The 25577-nt window shown below is 42.2% G+C and overlaps 1 protein-coding gene across 2 annotated transcripts in view; it reads left to right on the top strand.

Annotated features, from left to right (window-relative positions):
- LOC126413070 (protein zer-1 homolog) overlaps positions 1–25577 on the top strand; it is a 186755-nt gene that overhangs the window by 55394 nt on the left and 105784 nt on the right. For both annotated transcript variants that reach the window (XM_050082977.1, XM_050082970.1), the window contains exons 3-5: positions 20384–20517; positions 20608–20771; positions 20859–21061. In XM_050082977.1, coding sequence (XP_049938934.1) covers positions 20384–20517; positions 20608–20771; positions 20859–21061 — 501 coding nt within the window. The remainder of the gene's footprint in view (positions 1–20383; positions 20518–20607; positions 20772–20858; positions 21062–25577) is intronic.

Genomic DNA, 25577 nt, shown 5'->3' with positions numbered 1-25577 from the left:
ATATGTAAAGGCTGTTAGTGGCACCAAAGTTAGTGTCTAGCTGGTAGCAAATGAGACATGGCCTAAAATGGAGGGTAGCAAAGCAAAAGCTAAAATTATTAATTTCGTTTTCAAATGTTCCTTTGCAAAAGAAACCCCAGGGGTCTTGCCTGAATTTAATCCTTGTACCATTGACACGATGAGTCAGATAAGTATGGTATTCTTGTCAGTGGTGTTGAGGAACAGCTGAAATCATAAAAATTGAACAAAGCTCCAGAGCGAGGTGGAATCACTGCTAGGTTCTATAGCGAATTTTTGGATGAGTTAGCCACTCTTCTAACTACGATCTATAATAGATCCCTCGAACAACAAACTTTGCCCAGTTCTTGGAAAAAAGTGCACGTCACACTGGTCTACAATAAGGGTAGTGGAAGCTATCCCCAAAACCAATGTCCAATAATCTTGACATTGATTTGTTGTAGAATGGTAGAACACGTTCTGAGTTGAAACATAATGGGGTATCTCAAACAGAATGACCTCAGTGCCAACCAGCATGGATTACGAAAACATAGGCTGTGTGAAACCCAACTCGCACTTTTTTCACATGACGTAGTGGAAGCTTTGAATCAAGGCTGCTATGTAGCTGCAGTATTTTTTGATTCCTGAAAAACATATACTCAGTACCACGCCTACACTTATTGCAAATAGTGCGATCATATGGGATCTCAAGTTAAATTTGTGACCCGAATGAGGGCTTTTTGGTAGGAAGGATGCAGCATGTTATCTTTGATGGAAAGTCATCATCAGATGTAGAAGTAACTTCTAATGTGCTCCACGGAAGTGCATTGCAGACAATGTTAATAGTTACCACAGAATTTTTGCAGATGATGCAGTTATCTATAATGAAGTACTGTCTAAAACAAGCCGCATAAATATTCTGTCAGATCTTGATAAGATCTGACTGAATTTTGGCAACTTGCTTTAAATGTTCAAAAATGTAAAATTGTACACTTCACAAAACGAAAAAACGTAGTATCCTATGCCTTTAATATTAATGAGTAACAGACGGAATTGGCCAACTCTACAAATGTGTGGGTGTAACACTTTGTAGCTAAATGAAATGTAATGATCACAAAGGCTCAGTTGTGAGTAAAGCAGCTGGTAGAGTTCAGTTTACTGGTTGACTACTAGGAAGTGCACAAAGTAGATTGCTTACAAATCACTTGTGCGACTGGTTCTAGAATATTGCTCAAGTGTGTGGGACCCATACCAAATAGGACTAACAGGGGAAATTGAACGTATACAGAGAAGAGCAGCACGAATTGTCACAGGTTTGTTTGATTCATGAGAAAGTGTCACAGAGATACAGAAGAAACTAAACCTAAACTATCCTGAGAAAATCTACTAACAAAGTTTCAAGAACCGGTTTTAAATGACGACGCTAGAAATATACTATAACCACCATCGGCACAGAAGATGATCAATGCCATTGACTGCAGGGGCTTATCAATGGCATTGACCTCCTTCTGTGCGGATGCACATGCATTGCCCAAACTCTTACGGGACTCGGTCAGATTGTCTGCCACAAGTAATGAGAATAATGGGCAGGGGCACTACGAATGTAGTGTGTGGTCATCAAGTTGGGAATGTGAGTCTCACAGGGAGCGTGCAAGGGATAAGTCCCTGCAGTCGCACTATCTTCTGTGCCCTCGGTGGCTCAGATGGGTATAGCGTCTGCCATGTAAGCCGGAGACACCGGGTTCAAGTCCCAGTCGGGACACACATTTTCGACTGTCTCCATTGATGTATATCAACACCTGTCAGCAGCATATGGTCTTGATTTAATTCTCATTTCATTCTAGAGTGCTGCATGCTCACCGATGGTATCTGTTCTTTCGGACATGTCCGAAAGAAGAGATACCTTGTTCATATTATTACTAGTGACCACACATCGAGAGGTCTTCTCTTTTTAGTCCCAGTCAATTATGCGGAGTTTTGATATTCAAGTTGCTTATTAGCAAACTTATATTCTCATCCACTTGCAACATCTATTTTTGCGGTAAAATTCCAAATGTTTTGTGATTCTTGATTTTCGGCAACGTTGATATTGTTGTCACTGTTTTCTGTAGGACAAGAATCATTTATACATTAAAGGTATTCGCAATTGAGAATACAGACAACCATCAGTAGAATGGAATGATGACAATGAATCCCCCTTATCGCAAGTGGTTGCTTTACCATTTGGTTATCTGTGCATGACTCGTGGCCAGACCCACTCTTCCATATGTCGTCAACCGTTTGTCTACAACTTGTACTCGTACATCCATTATGTACATTCCCATACAGATCAGACATTTTACTTGAAAGTCACTTGCCTCGTATTAGCAGATAAATCTGATAATACAGTGCATGTGTTGCTCTAAATGAGAGGCATGGGTCTCCAAAGGAAGTTTTCATCATATTCAGAATACACAGTCACTTGCAAGTTCACTCTTCTCAGATAAGCTATCATACTGCCTACCAATTGTGTTAGCATCACAGTCACTACTGACGTCACTATTTGAATCATCCTCCAACCATTGCATGACTATTTTGGCAAATTTCAGATCCTCAGTGGCATTATGTTTTAAAAGAAACAAAAATTACTGGGGACAGAAAAAGTTGCATAAGCACAGAAGTGGTCTGTGAGATCAGTTCAAGTGTTCAGTGTGGACTAAGTTGGAAAGGAACAGACCGACACGTGCCAACAATGAAGTCATGTCTAGACTTGTCAAATCTACGTGGCCTTCAGGTTCTCAGTATTCGTTTGACGGGTACAGTCTTTGTGACCCCGGGGTTCCTGACTTGGGGTCTGGTAACTGCTGCCAGTCCTCAGATACCATAAGCTCTGTACATACTCCAGCGACCACCTCGTGGTGCAGCTGTGGAATGTAGGGAAATGGGAATTTGGCTTATGGCCTGGATTGTGAGCATGGTAAAGAAATTTTCACCACCTAGTCCCAGTTGAATGGGTGGGTTGCTGGTAGGTACCAATACCCAGTCGCTCAACAAGCCTCATGCGACAAGCTCACCAGGTGCTGGGTTTAAGGATAGTTCATTGTTTTGTAACAAAATGCATGTGCAGCTCAAAATGCGTTTTTAGTAGTTAAAAGAAGCAAGAGAAGCTTTGAGAAAGGCCCTGCCCCCCCCCCCCCCCCCCCCCCCCCGTCTCCCCACATTTAAAGGGGGTTAGAGGGGATAACAGGTACATTAAAGTCTGTCAAACAGTTGAGCAGTGGAATACTGATAGTCAAAACCTCTAGTTCCCAAAAAGCAACAAACCTGCAGAAAGTGAAAAGCCTTAGGAAATATGCCATTTAAAATGAGTTCCACACCATATTGAATTACAGCAAAGGTCTTGTGACATGCAGGGGTGTGGTGGACATTCCCAAAGAAGAACTGAAAGTTGAGTGGACCCAGGTTCACATCCAGAATATCATAAAAAGTTTGAAGGCAAGCCGGTCAAATCCAACTCATTCATCCTCACTTTCAACAGCACGAAACTCTCAGAGCATTTCAAGGCAGATTTTCTCTGCTTAAACATTTGGCCCTATGTCCCCAATTCAATGTACTGTTTTAAATGCCAGCACTTTGAGCACACCACTCTAGGATGTAAGGGAGAAGTTACTTCTTGCAATTGTGGTAAGGCCAGCAACAACAGAATTGAATGTTCATCTCCTTTGAATTTTGTAAATTGCCCTGGGGATCACCCTGTCTAGAGTACAAACTGCAATGTTCCTTGAAGAAAGGAAGATGCAGGAGACAAACAACAAAGTGCATCAAATATGGTGAGGCCAGGAGGCCAAAAGATCTCTACAAAACACTTGTGTGATCGGCCCTAGGCTACTGTTGAAGTGTGGAGAACCCATATCAAACTAAACTAACAGGGGATATTGTATGGATATAAAGAGCAGTGCTCCATTTCTGAATGGAGGGGGGGGGGGGCATAATAAGGGGAAACAGAAAGTGCCCTCTGCTGTGTCCTTCACTGTTGTTTACAGAGGATAGATATTAATGCGTATGAAAGGCACAAGATTTAGTTAGAAAAAATTATAGTCTTAGCACAAGCAACAACCTATTGGGGCTCAGTTACAATAGGGTTAGCATAAATTTCCATGAATGATGGTAATACCAAGTGGCAGGCTTACAGATACACACTGAACACTGAGAGGTGTTATTGTTATCAGTTTATGTTGGGTCAGTATAGTTTATGTAGGCTTAGTATATGTACAACAATGACAATAGTCATTTATTTTTGATGAAGTTGCTAGAGGTTATTCTTGAAATTGTGAACAATATTTCTTAATTGAGGTAGCTACAAAAGCTATCTTGCCAAGAGCCCTGTATATAATAAGTCCACTACAAAAGACTTCATCAAATTATATGAGGATATAGATTTTACATGGAAGTTAAAGCAGAAAATGTAAATATGTAATCGAGAAAGGGATTCACACTTAACCATTCTGGATTATTGAAATGTGCTAGAGGGAGAAGCTCAATATGTAAAATAAAAATATCAACACAAAGGAGTGGCAAGAAGACAGAGAACTCCTAGTGATAGGAAAGCAAAATAGATTAAACCTTTGTGAAGTTATAGAAAGCTGAGGGTGGTTTGATTTTTAAATTGCTAGAAAGTAATCAGTTTAATTCAAAAAAAAATCAGTAAAGCATTGTGATTGCTAGAAGGAAAAAATTGTAAGGATATTACATTAAAATAATTCATTAATGAGTGAATCTGTAATATTTCCTAAAACAAATAACTGGACAGATTACTAAAAAATGCAGGAAAAAAGGGATTTAAAAGCTGAGTGCATGGGATTTCCAGTTTTGGTGCAGCAGTTAAAGGAATGGGGGGAAACATGCAAATAAAAGGTCTACATGAAATTTCAAAAACTCATAAGAAGTTGCATGTAGATAGCAAACAAATAATTTATTCACTGCATGTAGATAGCAAACAAATAATTTATTCACATAATAAAATTATGAGAACTGAGAATGGTCTGATTATTTCACAGAATGATCTGATTATTTCACAGTGTTGGTGTCAATATCAAAGGAAAGAAAGGGTAAAAAGCTGTGAATGCAGAACCGACAGCGTGAAATGTTGTGTGGCCAAAATAATGGTAGAAATTTGTGGATTACATCGGCAGATGAGTTGTTAAAAACGCTGCTGTAAGAATAAAACCCCACTGCAAAATCTAGACAAGCCCATATAAATATTGTGTTTGTATCTCGCATTGGTGTTACATAAATTATTGTTTGTTTCAAAATTATTACTTTATTGACTATTACCCTAAAGGTAGTTTTCCGAAAAGAAGCCACATGAAGCTGTATAGCTGGCTACTTTGTTGTTGTTGTTGTGGTCTTCAGTCCTGAGACTGGTTTGATGCAGCTCTCCATGCCTGGCTACTTTATACAGTATTATTATTACTGACTTTTCCAGAATAAATACTTCAATACCTTAAAAACTTCATGAGTACTGTAGGTGATTCAGTGAAAATAGGTGACAGTAAATGTGAAAGGTTATGGCCAACTTCGTTCCCCATCCTTTGCTAATCGGATGGGACCAGTGACCTTGTGTTTGGTCCCCTCCTTCCAAATCAACCAACTAAGTGTGAAATATGTCAGACTTTGTTTGTGTAACAGTTTATCTCAGTGGATTGTATTTTATTTTGTTATCATTAAGAAACTTTACATACAGAGTGGTCTACCATGTGATCACATTAATCACATTATCTATGATTTTCACGTACAGGTCCTTTTTACAAGAGATAGAGAGAGAGAGAGAGAGAGAGAGAGAGAGAGAGAGAGAAAACTAGAAATTGCAAGACCAAGAAAGATCCATGTGACTTAATTGGATTTTATACTACAGACGATATACATATCAATACACAAGTGGTGAATTACTTGATCTGTGATACCATGAAATCTGTCAAGTGTGAAGCCCTCATATGCTGAAATCTGAACCTGTAAATATTGTGGCACAGGAAAAAGTGAGCCTGAATATGTTGTGCATTGTAGACCCCTATACAGTTTGCAAATGAGTCCACACAAAATCGACAATGGTTACTCTAAGACCATGAGGGAAAAGGTGTTGACCAGTGGTATCCTAGAAACATTGATGGGCAGCATATCAGGTGAACAAGTAATTTTACTGTTTGTTCTCAAAAGAACTGCACATTACTCACAATGTGTATCTGGTTGTTGCACTGCTGATATATAGTATGTGGAGTTGCCTGAAGGAAAGCCAGTACCTCCCGTTCTGAAACCCCCGAGCATTCAGGTTACAAGTTGTATTCAGTGGCACTTCAAACCATTAGGCTTGGGTTTTGTCCTCTAAGTTGCTCAACAATACCATTTTCCATATTGTAGTCACCACAGTAGTGTTTAACATGTATGTGGCCATCACTATAGGAGAGATTAAAGTGGGACTTGTATGAAACTACTGCATTTTGCCGGATAGCATACTAGCAGTAGCATTCATGTGCCAATTGTAATTTGAGGCATTTGTTACTTATGATCACTGGAAGCTAACACTATTGCATATGTACCACTAGACCATCAAGCAGCAGATAGTATTTAATGAATATGTAATGACAATTGAAAATATCTGAGCTCTCAGTGTAATACAGCGGACGAACTTAAATAGGTCTCTTTGTGGCAGTGATATCGCTAATGTAGCATTCAAAGTTACGTAATTTTTTATTAAATGTTTGATAATATTCTATCCGCAATTATTAATCTGTTATTGAGTCATTATCTGTCACCAGCCGGTGTGGCCGAACGGTTCTAGGCACTTCAGTCTGGAACTGTGTGACCACTACGGTCGCAGGTTCGAATCCTGCCTCTGGCATGGATGTGTGTGATTCTTTAAGTTAGTTAGGTTTAAGTAGTTGTGAGTTCTAGGGGATCCAGTTAACTGCTGTTCCTATAGACAGAAACTGCTAATTCCAACCAAATATCTAAGCTTCTGGGATGTAAGGCCCTAGGTGACTACCAAGTTGAGGCTGAATTGCATAACAACCTTAACTATAGTAAGGGCATGGTTACCTGCTCCAATATAATGGAGGTGGATCCCATGGAATTACTTGAAGAGTGGAAGAATGTGAGCATCACAGAGGTGCAGAATTATATGAGGAGAGTCAGTGGCAAATTGGAAACGTTTAATCTAACATGTAGTACTCCCGAATTAACAGAACGTATCCTTGCAGGCTGTATGCGTCTTAAGGTTCAACCATTTGTTCCTAACCCCATGCAATGCTATAAATGTCAAAGATTTGGCCATACCACTATGGCATGTAACGGGAAGGCTACGGGTGGCAATTGTGGAGGCTCCGCTCACAAGTCGGTGACTTCTTGTACACTTTCCTCCGAAATGTGGAAATTTTTCTGGGGATCACCCAGTGTGGAGCAGAAAGTGTGGGGTTTACAACAAGGAAAAGAAAATTCAAGAGTTGAAAGTAAAGAGACACATACCCTATGGTGAAGCTAAAAAGGCTTACAAAGCCATACAACCACTGGTTTTTACTACTTCTTTTGCATCAGCTCTTAAGACACCAATATCTAAGTGTGATGCGTCCACACAAACTCAGACCACAGATTCCAGTACGAGCACTTGCACTTGTCGATGTACCTGTGGGGAAAATGCTCCACTTGCAACTGATGGTGTTCGGAAGCCATCAGCAGTTGGCTTACCACCTAAGCCACACACTACTGCCCAACATCAGAAGCCAAATATGCCATCCCCACTACCTAGGCAGCCACCTCCTCCTGTCAATAACGAAAAACGCCCATCGAAATGTAGTTCTCTGTCCAAGAAAGCAGTAGATAAACCTTTGGATCGATGAGCTCTCTCACTTTCTGATGGCGACTATGCTTCTGAGGATATGGTCTTCCAATCGGAGGAACCAGAGAGCACAGAACCGGCTAACGTTCCCCCTGACCTCCCCGGTAAATCACTGTCTTTGAGGGAGAAGAAAAGAACCACCAGTGCTAACTAATTTCTTCCATAGGGACTTCTGTGTTGCAGTGGAATTTGAATGGATATCACTCACATTTGGAAGAATTGCAGCTGCTGGTCCAGGATAAACCTTTCTCCATCTGCTTACAAGAAACGCATTGTAAAGTCACAGACACACCTGCATTACGGGGCTACCACATATACAGGAAGGACGATACTACTGGATACACGGCTAAAGGTGGAGTGGCTATTTTCCTTGATGACAGATACCACTCCTCTACTGTCCCTCGTACCACGACCATGCAAGCAGTTGCTGTGAAAGTTCTCGCATCCTTTACTATCACAGTGTGTTCTTTGTACCTGCCCTCCAATGACACTTCAGATGCGGACGCACTGGCAGACCTTTTCCAGGCACTTCCACACCCATTCCTCCTTGTGGGGGACTTCAGTGCCCACAATGTGCTGTGGGGTTCGGCTACTACTTGCTCCAGGGGTCAGATGATCGAGTGACTCGTCCATTCTGAGAATATCTGCCTTTTGAACGTGGGTCAGATGACTCACTTTTCCACAGCTACAGGGTCTTTTTCAGCTATTGATATTTCTTTTTGTCCCCCAGCCATTGCAGACTCAGTTCCATTGGAAGTGGCTCCAGATTTACATTCTAGTGACCACTTCCCAGTGTGGATTCGATTGCCGCCTAGAATGGTGGCCAGCAGGAGACCACGCAGGTGGCTGATACAAAGGGAAAATTGGTTACAGTACAGTCGACAGGCTATTTTTGAACGAAAGGATTGTACACAGGAGGCAGTGGCCCATATCACTCATGAGATCCAAAGGGCTGCCGCAGAGTCCATCCCCAGGTCTAGTAACCACCTCAGACAACAGACTGTACTTTGGTGGAATGACGACTGTCGATTGGCAATCAGGGCCAGATGGACAGCTCTGCGGAACTTCAAACAGTGTCCAACTACAGACAATCTTCATGCCTTCAAGTCTGCAAGAGCACAGGCAAGGCGAGTGATCAAAGGACATAAGAGGGCTTCCTGGAGAGACTTCATGACTTCCATTAATCAGTCCACATTCCGCTTTGGGTCTTGGTGAACACACCAGAAGACATGGCTCACGTTTTAGCTGAGCACTTCTTTACTATTACTAAGTCATCCAGACAAGCTCCTGCTGTTCAGGTATTCCATCAGACTGCAGAGATGAGGAAGCTCAATTTCTTCTCGTGTAATAAGGAAGTCTGAAACCTTCCATTCTCCATGTGGGAACTGGAATCAGCTTTATCTGCAGCCAGAGGCACTACTCCAGGACCTGATGAGATCCATTATGCCATGCTTCGTCATCTGTGCCCTGAAGTGAAAGGTCAGGTACTCTGTGACTTGGAAGGAGGCAATATTAATTCCATTCTGGAAACGAGGCAAGGACCGTAGCACACCTAACAGTTATCGGAGTGTTGCCCTTACCAGTTTTATGGGTAAGACTCTTGAACGCATGGTCAACCGCTGCCTCGTCTGGCTGCTCGAGTCCCGAGGTCACCTGAGCTGCTCCCAGTGCGCTTTCAGGCGCTACCATTCCACTCTTGACAACTTAATTTGACTGGAGCTGGCGATACAGGTGTCATTCTTACACAGAAACCATTTAGTCTGTGTGTTTTTTGACCTCGAAAAAGCATATGACACTACTTGGAGGTACAACATCCTTCGCCAACTTCATGAATGAGAACTATATGGACACCTGCCACTTCTGATCCAATCCTTTCTCGAGGACCGGAGTTTTCGTTAACACATTGGTGGTGCCATGTCTGATTGCTTTGTTCAGGAGAATGGTGTGCTCCAGGGCAGTGTCCTCAGTGTCACGTTGTTTGCCATCGCTATCAATGGCATTTCCTCCGCAGTCAGAAGCCCTGTCAAATGCTCTTTGTTTGTGGGTGACATTGTAATCTTCTACTCTTCCTCTGATCTTACGATGACAATGACGCAGCTACAGCTGACCATTAGGAGGCTGGAAACCTGGGTCCAGACAACTGATTTTTGGTTGTCTCCTGAGAAGACTATGTGTGTCAATTTTAATCATGCTCCTCAGAGTTTTAACAAACCAGAGCTTACAATGGGGGACCATATTTTACTTTTTCAAGACACTGTGTGCTTTTTGGGTTTATTATTTGACTCTAAATTAACATGGCTCCCACACCTCCAAGACCTACAAACAAAGGGCTTCTGGTTGTTAAACATTTTGAAATGCCTTGACGGAAAAACATTGGCAGCTGACAGGTCTCGGCCACCACTCTGGATTCAGTGACGCATCCTTTTGGCTCGACAGACACTGAAAATCATAGTGGCACCTCAGTCATTGGCATTTAGTTCAGTGATCCAACCTAGCTTCAAACAACTGTTCAGGAATCGGCCCCAAGCGACCCAGCTATTTGGTATATGTGCTACAGACTGTCTCAGGGATCTGGGCATGAAAATACACGCCCAGGGATGGAATGCACCGCCGCCTTGGTGTCTTCAAAGGCCCAAAGTGATTTTAAGCTTGACACAGTACACGAAAAGTTGTACTCCAGATGTGGTTTTTACAACTTTGTTTTCATCTATTTTAAATAGGTACCATAGTTTCATCGTTATTTATACAGATGGATCCCAGCAGGAGAATGCTCTCGGTTGTTCTGTGGTTTTCCGTGATGGGGGTTTTAAAGTGTGTCTTCTAGAACAATTTACAAACTATGATGCGGAGTTATATGGCATTCTGATGGCACTGGAGAAGGTTCACAGACATCACCATATGAGTTTTCTTGTCTGTTCCGACTCCCTTAGTACTCGGCAAGCACTTCACAAAATGTATCCGGTAGACCTGCTGATTCAGCTCATCCATGACTCGTTATGGTGGCTCCAATGCCGTTGCAAGGAGGTGATCTTTTGCTGGGTACCTGGCCACAATGGGATACAGGGTAATGACATGGCTGACAAAGCTGCCAATGAAGCATGTTGGAATGGTGCTGTCCATCAATGTCCCATCCTGTTGCATGCCATTATCTCATTTTCTGACAGGTGCATCATGCATCAGTGGGAGGCTGAATGGTGCAGGTGGTAAACAACAAACTGCGGTCACTCAAATCGACCACAAAGGCTTGGCGGACTTTGTGTCAGCCTCGCGGCAGGAAGGAGGTGTTGCTTACCAGACTGCACATCAGGCATAGCCCTTTCACACATGGCTTCCTCCTCCGGCGAGAGGATCCACCATTCTGTGAAGTTAGTGGCATGCCGCTTTCAGTTCAGCATATTGTGGCTACATGTGTCCTGTATACTGATATTAAGGCAGTCCTCAGTTTCGCTGGAGATCTGCCCGTCACCCTCACAGATACCGATACCAGTGTTAACAGAGTGGTGAAATTTTGTGAACTGTCAGGCCTCATCCCTAAACTGGTAGGGAAGGGCAGCAGACTTAAGTACGTTGTAAACTGCTCCGCATGTGGGGACAGACTTCATCCCCACTCATGAGATTTCATATTGACTTTTCGTCAGGTTGCTGATGACCATGATGTTGAGTGCCCCCTCAGCTAAATCATCATCATCATCATCATCATCTTCAACTATAGACAGACTAGTGGAATGGACTGACCACAGTTGTTTCAAGTTCTTGTTTCAAATGAGCTTTATTTTGCCTAAAATTTCAGCGATTCTCACTTTCAGCCAAAGCAGTTACTGTACAACCTGGGGGGAGGGGGGATCATTATTTAGTGATAACTAATTATGGAATATTTGCATTCTTCCTCCCAGGGGGCTCATAACTTTTTTGACAGAACATGCTTGGCTTCCACAGGGCCCCAGCCTTTTACAGCACTACTTCCCTTCCTGTGCTGAAAGATTATACTTCTACTATCCCTTCCCCCCCCCCCCCCCCCCTCCTCTGTTTTCCCTTAGGATGGTCTTCCTGGTGCAGACCCTGTTTGGACCTGGTACATGATTTAGGACCCTAGTTTTCCATTTCACTTCCAGCACACTCTGCATCTCTCATTAATCAGTAAATAGTCCCTATGTTGGGCTTGACCTGCCACCACTTTTCCAAATTTTTCATAAGTGCAGGTCATGTAGGGAAGGTCACCCAATGTGGTGTATGCTCCACCTTCATGCCTTTCCATCTTAGCATCCTTCCTTTGTAATAATCTAGTTCACCCAAAACCCAGCATGGAAACCATCTCATTTTTTGTGTGTGCAGATTGGGGGAGGAAGGGGGGGGGTCGTCAAGTACCTGTGCAGTGGTGACCCCATGACCACACAGGAATCACACTGTTGGTGCCTGAGCTGGAAACTTTCCGTATATGCCAAGGAGTATGTGTCTGTTGTGACTGAGGCACAGGGACTCTGAGCAACAGATTACTGGCCAGGTAGCCATTGCTGAGGCTGTGTGGCGCCCATGGGGGGAGCCTGCTTTCGGTGTGGGTGGATAACTTGCAGATGAAACATTCTCCTGCTGGTGTTCGTACAGCCCCAGCTGTCTCTTCAGAAGGAAAGAACTCATTCGGCACAGAGAGATACGACCCCAAAATGTTTCCTTCCCTGGCTACACCATGGAAAGAAAATAGCATTAAGCGATAAGCGGAAAAATGTCCCTTCTCCCCAATACTTGGTTTGTACAAGGACTTGTAGGGATTCTTTTTTGGCCACAAAGCCTCTTTTCTTCATAGAGAATATAGAGGACGTGTTTTGAGAACCTGGAACCATCTCCAAAACAAAGAATGGGTGAACTTCAATTAAAACAGCATCCCTTGCCCGGTCACAAGCATTGCTTGCTTGTGACAAGCTGGGTGATGTTCTGGTGTCTATCACTCCTCATAATAGTCTAAATATAGTTTAGGGTATTATTTTCCATCATAACCTCCTCTTGCAGTCTGAAAATGAGCTACATGCCAACTTGGAGTGATGGGGTGTAAAGTTTGTCCGTCATATCGCTAGGAAGCCAAAGGACAATAGGGTTGTTATTGGGGCCTTAATCTTGCCCTTTGAGGGCAACTCATTTGGAAAAATAAAGGTGATGGCATATCGAAGTTGTGTGAAACTGTACATCCACCTTCCCTTCCCCCCTCCCCTTCCTTCTCTCCCCTTCCCCACCCCCCACATGGCATTTCAGATGCATGAAATTTGGGCACATATCTCCGTGTTGCATCACCAGCCCAATCTGTAGGATTGTGGTTGACCATTGCTCACAAACATTCCTTCTGCCCCTCCCCATGTCTGTGTCAGCCATGGAGAGCACCATTCTTCCTGCTCACCAGACTGCACCATCTCCCAGAGAGAGAAAATGTACAGGAAGTCACTGGACAGATTGACATACCAAGAGTCCAAGAAAAAGTATGAATGTCCACATCCTGCATGAATGACAGTGGCATACACTACAACTATGACAATGTCACCCTCTCTGACAACCCATTACACCTCTTGCAGCGGGCCCTCAGGGCCACTCGACAGTGACTGCTCCTGTGGTGATTTGGAGCTCTCCTCCTGCTGCTTACCCAATAGTCACTTTAGGAGCAATGGCTCCTCATCCGCAGGGGATCAATCCCCATCCCCCAGCTGGAAACACATCACCCTTTTCCAGCTTCTCAAACAGGAAGGAACCCCTCGTGACACTTTCCTCCAAGGTTTCATCTGATCTGTAACTGCATACCAGCCAGTGACTGAAGAAGCTACAGGCTGCTGATGGTAGGACTTCCTCAATCCCTGAAACTAATTGAGAGAAGCCCTCCCACTCATCTACATTGCCTAAGAACAAGAAAGATAAAAAGAAGTCTTCCAAGAAGAAGCAGATTCCGATGGTCCCCATGCCACCGGATCCCACGTGGTCCGCTTCTGTGGCCAAGGCGGAGATCCCGCTGGCCTCTGAGGCCCCAGATCACTCCACACAGCATGTCTCAGAACCAGTGTGTGTGAACATTATAACCTCTCAGCCAGTGGCAGCAGGTGACCCTGGGGCATAACATGCCTCTGTGGTCCCTTTGCACCCTCACATTATATCGAGTGCATGATGCTCCTATGGAATTGTAGATTTTTTCACTACCCAGCTGAACTATGACATCTTAAGCAGCTCTCCTGCTTTCTGCATTGTCCTCCAGGGAGCTTGGATTCCAGCAACATGGACCCCTGCCCTTCATGGCTACTGGGGGTATTTTAAGAGATGCGTCAACTATGATAAGGTGTTGGGTGGAGTTTGCACATATGTTTGGGACTCTGTATACAGTAAATGTGTGCCTTTTGATGCAGCTCTGGAGGCTGTGGCTGTTTGGGTAAAGGCATCAGGATTTTACCGTCTGCAATGTCTTACCTCCATCCAAATGGTGAAATGTCTCAGAATGTATTGCCTGCATTTTCTTCTTCTGACCCAGACGCTGTTACCAAACATTTTGCTCTGCCTTGTGCTTAAGCCTCTGCATCTGAAAACTATAAATTTACCTTTCACTTCCTCAAACAGAAGATGGTATGAATGCACTTACCGTTTACTGCGCACCACTTGGAGCCATATAACGCTCCATTCATTGAGTGTGAATTCTTTAGTGCCCTCGCCTTTGTCCAGATACAGCCCCAGGGCCAGATCTCATCCACAACCAAATGCTGAAACACACATGGGTGGATTGTCAGCACCATCTCCATACCATTTTCAGCTGTATCTGAAGCGAGGGTAAGTTCCTGTGTCAGTGATGAGACAGCATTGTTGCCCTGGTACTGAAACTGGGTAAGCACCAACAGAGATGGACAGCTATCGTCCAATTAGTCCCATCAATGTTACCTTTAAGTTGCTTGAACACATGGTGAGCCAGTGGCTGTGTTGGCTCCTTGTTTTGGGGCGTTTTGGCTCCATCTCAGGGCAGTTTTCGCCAATGCCTTTCCACTACTGGTAACTTGGTTTGCCTGGAATCTGCCATCTGGGCAGCTTTTGGCCAATGTCAATACCTTATTGCTGTCTTTTTCGACCTGCAAAAGGCTTGTAACACTACATGGCAACACTACATCCTCACCACCTTGCATGAGTGGGATCCAGAACTTCTTGTTGCACTGTATTTTCTGACATCAAGTTGGAGCTACCTCCACCCCCCCCCCCCCCCCTCCAGCAGCACCGCCCACCACCACCACCACCACCACCACCACCACCACCACATCCAAGACAGTGGGGCCTTGCTGGGCTCTGTATTGAGTGTCCCTCTCAGTCTAGTGGCCATCAGTGGTCTAGCACTAACTGTGGAGCTCACAGTATCACATGCTAACACTTTTTGCTTTTACTATTGCTTCTATAGTGTGGATGTTGTTGAACGCCAACTGTAGGATGCCATTCGAAAGGCGCACTCAAGGACCCTGACCCACAGCTGTCCACGTTGCACTGTTTGACAACCACCACTTTAACTCGATGACCAATTACCTCAATGTTGTGGAGACTTATCACTCTCTGAGACTGGTTTTTGATGCCCAAATAACATGGATTCCCCATCTTCGCCAGCTTAAGCAAAAGGGCTGGCTACACCTTAATACACTTTGCTGCCTCAGTTCACCAGCTGAGGTGCAGCCCGTTTGCTTTACAAAGCCTTGATCCTGTTCCTTCTTGATTATGAGAGTCGGCATATGTTTCATTATTGTCTTCAACATTGTGGTCACTGGACCCTTATATGCCACAGTGGGGTACAACTTGCAACAGGAGTCTTTCAAACTAGCCCTGTGAGCAGTCAACTCATGGTGGCTGGGGTCGCTCTATTAACAGATCAGGTGCCAACAACAGCTACTCAGTTACACTGTAAACTCTTGCTGCTCCCCGAAGCATGCGATCTACTGTGTCCTTTTTCATAGTAGGGAGATACACCTCCCACAGTTAAAACTCAGGACTGGGTTCACAGTTGCAGTTAAAATACAGCGTCTCTGCTCTGAACTCCAGCTCTCTCCCACTGTTGCATCTTGTCAGGAAGCAATCGTGTATGCCTCCATGGTGTACCCCGAACTCAGATCTGTCTCAGTTTGTTCTTTGGACCGAAAGATTCAGTTGACTCGATGGTTTTTCACTGCCTGTTCCTGACTTTCCTCAAAGTTTTTCTGGGTTTGAAAGTGTTATACACTGACAGCTCAATGGTCAGTGGACGAACCGGGTTTGCATGGACACATGCAAGGTGCAGTGAACTATGCTCCCTGCTGAATGGATGCGGGGTCTTCACTGCTGAATTGGTGGTCATTAAATGATCCCTTAGCCATGCTCATTCTTGTATTGGCAAGATGCTTCTAATCTGCAGTGAATATCTGAGCAGCCTTCAAGGTATAGACCAGTGCTACACTCATCACCCATTAGTCATTATTATCCAGGATATTGTTTCTGACTTCCATGAAGCTGGATTTGATTGGACCCTTGATCATGAAATTTCAGGGAATGAACATGCTGACTGGTTGGCGAAGTTGACAACCAGGATGCTGATTTTGGAAATAGGCTCCCAGAACTCTCCTCTGTGAGGTGGGACAGTTTGGCTTCATTGATCACTTGACAGGTTGGAGGGGAAGCCCTTGCTGCTCTGGCCCAGGGGAGTGGTGGCCATTGCTCAGTGGCCCTGTCTGGCTCCTATCCTTCCCACCTTGTTATTCTCCTTACTCTTTTATATTTGCCATGTTTTGTGTTTTGTCTTTCCTAAAATTTTGCCATCTTGTCTGTGCTGCTCATTTACTTATAGTAACAAAGGATGAGGTACTGATGGTTGGAAGCAGAGGGTGTGTCTACCCCCACCATGCCCCGGGGTCCTCCAGATGCATTCTGGGCAGAGGACCTCACCCACTTCACTTACTCTCACTCCCCTCCCACTTCTCCTTGATTTTGTCTCTGTCTTGTTGTAGTTTGGTTACAGTCAGGCTTCCCAGTATTTGCCTTTTGTATCCTTTGTGTGAGGGCTTGGCCTGTTTCAGTACATACAGGATGAATGGGCTGATGACCTGGCAGTTTTGTCTGTTCAACTTCAAAAAAACCAACCAACCAAATTTGCATTTCTATTTGTCAGTGTTTTTCATTCTCAGCTGTTTTGACATTATTTATCTGAATATTACTTTTATTTTTCAGTCAGTGTATTAACACCTCTTTTTGTTTTCATCCTCCTCCTCCTCCTCGTCCCACATTTTTGCTTTTCTTTTATTTTACTTGCCTTGAGATAACCTTTTTTGTGTTTGATCAGTTGTACTTATTGAAATGTGTTCTAGTCCCACATAAGAAAGACCAACTTAAGTACCACAGAAATTCCGTGTCAAATCATCTAAACTTTCAGTGCCTTTACAATTTTTATGGTATATATCTGTATGTGTAATTTGCAAACGTGTAGTTCACCTTTGAACTATGTCTTCATTTTATATTTTGTGACGAAGGACCTTAGACCTTAAGGGGATACGGAATCGGATTTTGGGTTAAAAAATCGAATTTTTTTTTATTGGCGTATTATATTCTGCCATGTTTCCTCTTTAAAATGACGTATCATACATAGCTCTACTACAATTATAACTATTTTATTTTTATATATTTGTGAGATCGGGTATTGCGCTTTAGTTATACACGTCTCTCGTGGCTGACCATGAACTTTTTGGCAGTACCTTTAAAGTGACATGAATTCAAATATCCCGGTTTCCAGCGACTATTTATACACTAGTTGCCCGAAAATGTTTCTCTCTGGTTTCCTCAAGTTACTCTTTGACTTTGTGGCGGGACTGTTTTGTAAACAGTGTGATATAAGAAAGTAGTTGTTGTTGAGTTATTTCGTATTTAGTGCTTCATTTTTCGCAGTGAAAATGCCTAGAGCTAAAGCAAAAGTATTTAAAAAGCGTGTGAACTGGCAAAAGAAAAGAAATAATGATTCATTAGCAAAGCAAAGCAGTTCATCATCATCACTGTTGGAAAATGTGAATCCACTTATTACTGATTTGCCGAACGAACTTACACCAAATGATAACAGTGCTTCTCATAAAAAACTAAGAGATTTGGAAGAGAAATATAATTTACTTGATAGAGGGAATGAAGTTTTTGAACTCATTGATACGAATATATTGTGTGAAGCTCTTGAAAACAGTTTGTGCTGCAAAAAATGTCACGGAAACGTTTCTCTGAAAGTAGAATCCCATGTTGGCCTGGCTGCCCAGTTTAATTTAATATGCAGTGTTTGTAAATACAGCTGTAAGTTTCCAAGTTCGGTTTCAGTAACTGTAAATAATGGATACAAGAAAACTGAACTTTATAGTGTAAATATTAGGTTAGTTTATGGATTGCGAGCAATTGGTAAGGGCAAAGCAGCTGGTGATATGCTATGTGGTGTTCTAAATCTTCCAAGTGCACCTTCAAAGTTTGAAGCTTACAATTATGTACTAGGATCTGCAGTTGAAGATGTAGCACAGAAGTCAATGCAGGTTGCTGTGGAAGAAGCAGTGGAAGAAAATGACGGCAGTCGTGACCTCACAGTGGCGTTTGATGGCACGTGGCAGAAAAGGGGCCACACCTCCAACAATGGTGTTGTAACAGCAACTAGTGTTGATACTGGCAAGGTTATTGATGTTGCAATAATGTCTAAATACTGTAGGTGCACAGGCAGGCTGAAAAATGAACACAGTGATGACTGTATTGCTAATTATTATGGTAGTAGTGGTGGCATGGAGGTTGCTGGGGTGAAGAAAATTTTTCATCGCTCTTCACAGTGGTATAATGTTCGCTATGTCAAATATCTGGGAGATGGTGACTCTAAAGCATTCAAAGAAGTTTTGGAAAGCAAACCATATGGGAACAGTGTAAATATAAGCAAACTTGAATGTATAGGACATGTGCAGAAGAGAATGGGTGCCAGGCTGAGAAGGTTAAAATCAGTTATGAAAGGGAAAAAACTAGATGATGGGAAAACCTTGGATGGCAGAGGAAGATTGACTGATTCCATAATAGACCACATTCAGAACTGCTATGGCCTTGCAATCAGGCAAAATACAGGCAATCTTGAAGAAATGAGGAGAGCTATATGGGCTTTATATTTCCACACCGCATCCACGGATGAGCATCCACAACATGGTTTGTGCCCCAAAGGTGAAAACAGCTGGTGTAAATACAATAGGGGACTAACAACAGGAGAGAAATACATTCACCACCACAGTCTACCATCAGCCATCATGGCAGAAATAAAGCCCATTTTCAGAGATCTGGCTGACAGAAGTCTTCTGATGAAATGTCTTCACGGAAAAACGCAGAACCCCAACGAGTGCTTGAATAGTGTGATATGGCATCGTCTCCCAAAAACAGTGTTTGTCGGAATTAGTACACTACATTTTGGTGTGTATGATGCTGTGGCAACCTTCAATCTTGGAAATATAACTAAATGCCAGGTCCTTCAAAAGTTGGGTATGTGTGTTCGTTCCCGTACGGTACGTGCTATGTTCTTTTTAGATCAGCACAGACTAAGGCATGCTGATAATATAATCAAGACATTAGTGAAAAAAGCAAGACAGGTGCAGAGGGGTGCCAAAAGAAGACTTGAAGATGATTATGAAGACTGTGAAGGGGGTATTAGCTACGGATCAGGAATGTTTTAATCTTCTTTCTCCGTTTCCCGTAAGTTTACTTTTTACTTCATCTAGGAACATTATCTCAGGTACTGGTCAACCTAGAAGTCTGAAATTTTTATGACGTAGTGACATAGGTCCCTATTACATACTGAAACAACGATTTTTTAATTACTTGATTTACAAAAGACTTAGGGGTGATAGTCTAGTAAAAAGCGATGGAAAAAATTTACTTAAAAATAAATGTACAATATCTCTGTAAGAAAATACTTTGACAATAAACTGTTGTTTCAGTATTGTTGTAACATATGAATGCACATACAGTAAAATTTTTACCTCTCTGTCTCCAGTAGTTTGTGAGAAAATGTTCCCTATAGTAGGCATATATTAACATTGCGGGGATAGGTGATTCCGTATCCCCTTAAAGACTAAAAATAACAAATATATCACAAAACTGATGTATTCATTAAACAGAAGTACAACCATTTTTTTGGCATGAGAAATAAAACAAAAGTTAACATGCAATATTGTCAGTATATTTTTCCCTATACAATTCTTCTGTATAATCATAAGCAATAGCTACATTGCCCTCTCCCATTAGCATATCAATATTGTGCGATAAAACAATCAATGCTATATCTCTTTCTGTAGCTGATTCCTTGTTGGAGTACCTACAAAACCAAGTTTTATTCTTTGTGAATGTTCTCACAGTATTGGTTTCCTGTTTCCAAACAGACGCTCTTGACCTACAATACCATTAAACATTTTCCCATCCCCTTTGTAATGAGCTAAAAAACTTGTTTATTTAACTATTTCTTAACTTGGTAAAAATTGATTTAAATATTGAATTTTCATTCATCATTACCAGGGTACTAGACATCTCGCAGTCAAATGAAAAGCATGGAACTTTCAGGAATGAGAATCAGGTACTTGCTACACTTGTTGAGAGCTTGCCAAATCTAACTTCATTGGATATTTCAGGCACCAACTTAGCTGGAACAGGTAAGATAACTGTGAACCCATTTTTAAAAAATAATTTGTTGTGCAGAGCATACTTTTTTGTGCTTTAACAAACTGAATATTCTGTTGTAGGTGTTGCAGAACATGCTTCGTCATTTGTAACTGCGAATGAAAAAACATTACCTTCTTCTGACATTCCTGGGCTTAATTCTCGTGTTTTAAATCCATTTGATTTCCTAGGTCTTTATGGCACACAACATTCTGCTTGCAGGCGGCATGATATCCCTGCAAAATTGGTAATTGTTTTATATTTATTACAAATAAACCTAATGTAGCTGTCATTAAGAAATAACGTATGACTCATGAATTCACTTTCTGTTCAGATATCTGGCGATGCTTCAGAGGAACAAATTTTAATCGCAGCTGCAGCTTACATTGATCGCCCAGATGTACTTCAAAAAGTGCTCAATGATCTCTATCATCTCTTTCGTTACGAAACATGTAAGAATTTGAATAATGCACTTAATGTTGTTCTTGAAGCAATGGATCGCCATATAAATGAAAAACACATACAGATTTCTGGCAGGTATTTATAAAACTTTATTTGTCTGCTTTGTATATGTATATGAAGGAATTTTGGAGAATTCTGTGAGCTCTACAGTTTAGTTTACTTATGTCTTTTCTGTTTTCCTGATATAGTGTTTGAAAGTTGCTATTCTCCTTTTTAAAAGTGCATTTAAACCCGTTTTGGTGATGAAATTACTGACAATAGAAGTAACCCAGCTCAAATAGCAAAAATCAAATACAAGTAATTTTAAAATAGGTATAGAGATGTGTCTGGGCTACCACCCACATAGGCCATTCATCCATAAGATGTGTCTGGGCTACCACCCACATAGGCCATTCATCTGTAAAACTCTGCATTTTTGTACAATTAATGTTTGAAAGTGCGTGAATCTGAAAACTACAAAAGTGCAAGTCCCTGAAGGCACAATAGCTTGCTACTGAGAATTATGACCAACAGTTTCACAAGAGTTCTATTGAGGTATTATTTCACCAGAAGCTAAGCATTTGCTTGAAATACTATGTGTTAACATATGCTCTGTGGAATCGTATTTGCTAAAATAGAAGTGTGTTATTGTACATTTTTCCTTACTCCTCATTAAAGTGCAAATCTAGAGTTTCAGTGAAGTGAGTAAAACACAACAGAATATTTTGATAATTGAATATTGCAGTGCAAATACACTGAAAATCATGTAGCAAGTTTGCCAAGTGTATATGCTGTTGCATTCCACTATGTTTTAGCCACTTCATTGAAGCTTCAGATCTGCATTTTTTGCCAAGTAATTCTTGACTCATAGCTTGTGAATCTTTTGATCGTAATTGTCTGTTAACCATCAAATACTGATTATACTTAAATGAAGAGTTTTACAGATAAATGACATTTATGGGTGGTAGAGCAGACAGATCTCTGGATTTTAAAATCATTTTTATTTGGTTTTAATCAGACCAGGATACTTCCATAGGAAATGTCTTCTGCCTACAGCACACAGAGTGATGTTGAGCTATAAGGGTCACCATCTCCAGTAGTTGCATACTTACTTACTTGACTGCTTACTTTACTGTGCTTAAAAAGATCAGGCCCAGAGGTCTGTGGCTACATTGTGCTCTATTTCTTGCTGTGTGTCACCAGTCACCATATATGCTGTTCCACAGCAAGTATCTCATCTTTTCTTTGGTCTGCATGATGGCATTCTTCCTCAGGGAATAAAAGCCATGGATTTCGAAGGCCATCAGTTTTTTATCCATTTGAGTGACATGCCCTGCCCAAACAACTGTTTGATTCTCATCAGGTCCACAATATTTGATCTTTTGCAGATCTCATCCAGCTCACAATGATGGTGACTCCTCCATTCCCAAGTGATTTGTTTTGAACCAGACCTTAGATCTTCCTTAAGACTTTCCACTTGAAAATGAGAAAATTATTTGAGTCTTGTTTCCAGACACTCCAAGTTTTACAACATGCATCTTTATGGGTTGGATCAGTGTTTTGTATAGATGAAATCCTTAAGAGACTGAGAGACTGCACAATTTAAAAAGCTTACTCAAACTAAAGTATGATTGGTTTGCATCTTAGAGCCTTGCTTTGATTTCTGCCTCACATGATATATCCTCTATAAACATTATCCCAGGTATTTAATATTATTAACTGTTTTGAAGGATCAGGTTCCGACTGTCTGGAATAGGCATACGTCCTGCCTGTTACCAGATGCTCTGTCTCGGATTCATTCACAAGGAGACCAATCTTGCTTGCTACCACTTCCATTCTGTCATGCATCCGCATCTGTTCTTCCTTGGGTCTGGACAACAGGATCATATCATCCGCAAATGAGAGATGTGTTGTTTTCTCACCTTCTACCTTGATACATTAGAGTTTCTTACAGAAAGCTTCCCTTATTACCTTTTCAGCTGCCATGTTGAACAATATCAGTGACACACCATCCCCTTGTCTCAGCACTGTGCTTGCATTAAAGCTCCCCATGTTTGAGTTCCCAAGCTTCACTTTACCTTTTTTTACCTTTGGTATAACTGTACTGACAAATTTTATGGCTATTCCAAACTTGGTAATTCGTCAGGCTCTCCTGGTGAGTGCAGTTGTATGCTTCTTAAAATTTATGAAGAATACATGAAGTTCTTCACTGTATTCTCACAACATCTTTTCAGAGTGCTGCCACAGTACATAGGTGTTGTCCACAATCAAGTGGCCCTTTCTAAAAACACCCTGGTTTTCACCAATCACTTCTTTTGCAGATGGCTGGATTCTATCCAGTATACTCAGGATATTACAGCAGACATTCAGGAGGGCAATTCCTCTGTCCATTTTGTCACCTTTCTTATGTATGGGGCAGATGACATTGACTTTGAGACTTCTTGTATCTCCTCCATACACCAATCAGCCAGAATATTACGAACTTCTGTTTAATAGCCGGAATGTCCACCTTTGGCACAGATAACAGTAGTGAAGCATCATGTCATGGAATCAATATGAGGCCTTGATAGGTCACTGGAGGGAGTTGGCACCACAACTTCACACCCAAGTCACCCAATTCCCATAAATTTCGGGGAGGAGGCCGATAGCTCTGAATCCACGTTCAGTCACATCCCAGAAGTGTTTGATCGGGTTCAAATCTGGCATGTTGGGGGGCCAGCACATCAGTTGGAACTTGCCACTGTGTTCCCTGAACCACTCCATCACATTCCTGGCCTTGTTACATGGTACAATTTCTTGTTGAAAAATGCCACTGCTGTTGGCAAACATGATCATCATGAAGGAATGTACGTGACCTGCAACCAGTGTACAACACTCCTTGGCCATCGTGGTGCCTATCACAAGCTCCACAGGACCCTTGGAAGCCCCTGTGAATGTTCCTCAGAGCATAATGGGCTGCCACCAGCTTGTCTCGGTTCCACAGTGCAGGTATCAAAAAGCAGTTCCCTCGTTTCAGTCATAGTTCCCGATGTCATGGTGTTAACTTTGGCACATGCATAGGTCGTCGGCTGTGAAGGCACACCGGTAGGAGTGTTCGGTGCACTGTGTGTTCAGACACGTTTGCACTCTGCCCAGCATTAAAGTCAGAAGTAAGTTCTGCCACGTTTCGCTTCCTGTCCTGTTTTACCAGTCTGCCCAGCCTACGGTGTCCAACATCTGTAACGACGGATGGCCACCTAACTCCATGACATCTGGATGTGCTTTCCCAATGGTTTTGCAACATGTTGAAGACAGTCACCACTGCACTCCTTGAACACTTGACAAATCTTGAAGTTTCCAAAATGCTTGTTTTGAGTCTCCAGAACATCACAGTCTGCCCTCGGCAAACTCAGAAAGATCAGGTACCTTCCCCACTCTTCACACTGGTAGCATTCTCACTGATTTTATATGCACTGCACATGAGTCTACTATAGTCATTCCTCATAGGTGACGCTGCTATCACCTGGGTTTGTTTATATTGATAGTAGGTCGGTGGCTATAGTGTTGTGGTTGTTTAGTGTAATTCAGATCGTCTTGATTAGTTGGTGAATTCTCTCGTGGAGTCTCTCCCCTCCAGCATGAATGACTTCTCCAAGATTCCATTGTCTTCTATACTTTTGTTGTTCTTCATTATCTGATTCTTTATGTCAGTGAGTGTAGATGGTTGCTAGTCTAAATTACCATGTCAGGAGGTTGGAATTTGAATAGATTTTTAGCTTCACCACAGCTGAGGAGCTCTCTGAAGTATTGTTTCCATCTCTCAGCATTGTTAAATTTGTTGGTGAATATGAGCCCATTATTACCCTTAACAGACTTTCAGTGGCTCTAGTATCCCTTCGTAAAGAAGTTAACTTACAGTAAATCTTGTGAGCCTCTTTTCTCAAGAAATCTTCTTTTGAGCCACCTCTATCATTTCTTGACGTATAGTCTCTTTGTTCTCCTCAGGGTTATTTGGGTAGTTCTCAGTACTTCTTCAACTGTGCTTTGCCTAGTGCAAAATCTGTCTCTCACAGCCAGCTCCCTTTGGTTTCTCTTCTCTTGCCTAATGCCATAAAGCATTTTTCCCCAAGTCCAATGTTCTTGCTCCTCATATGCTTCTTGATGACTGCATTTGCCACCTCATTTACAGCATCCCTTACTTCTTTTTGTATGTTGTCTGGGTTATTAAGTGAATCCTCTTTCTGCAGTGTTTCAAAGTGGTCACAGAGCTCGACCTGAAATTTGTCTTTCTTTGTAGTGATGTGATAGCTTACTACTTTCTTAATTTTGTTTTAGACTCTGGCTGTGGTTTGTACTTGTAGCCAGCTTTTCACGAGGAAGTGATTGCTCACACACACTGCACCACATGTTGTCTCTACATCCATCACCCAGTTCATTGCTTTAGTGTAAATTGCAGTGTGATCTATCTGATTAACTGTTTTACCATCTGGTATACATCCTTCCATTTGAAATTTGTGCTTCTGATGAACATCCCCATTGATGTTGCAGAGGTGATGAACCTGGTCCCATTATGTTGCTGAGTTCAAGTAAACTGTCTTTTAGTTGTTGAATGGATACATCTTCTTGTCCCACT

This window comes from Schistocerca serialis, chromosome 1 (assembly GCF_023864345.2).
Source record: "Schistocerca serialis cubense isolate TAMUIC-IGC-003099 chromosome 1, iqSchSeri2.2, whole genome shotgun sequence".
NCBI classification, from domain to species: Eukaryota; Metazoa; Arthropoda; class Insecta; order Orthoptera; family Acrididae; genus Schistocerca; species Schistocerca serialis.
This window is presented reverse-complemented; position numbering and strand designations above follow the sequence as displayed.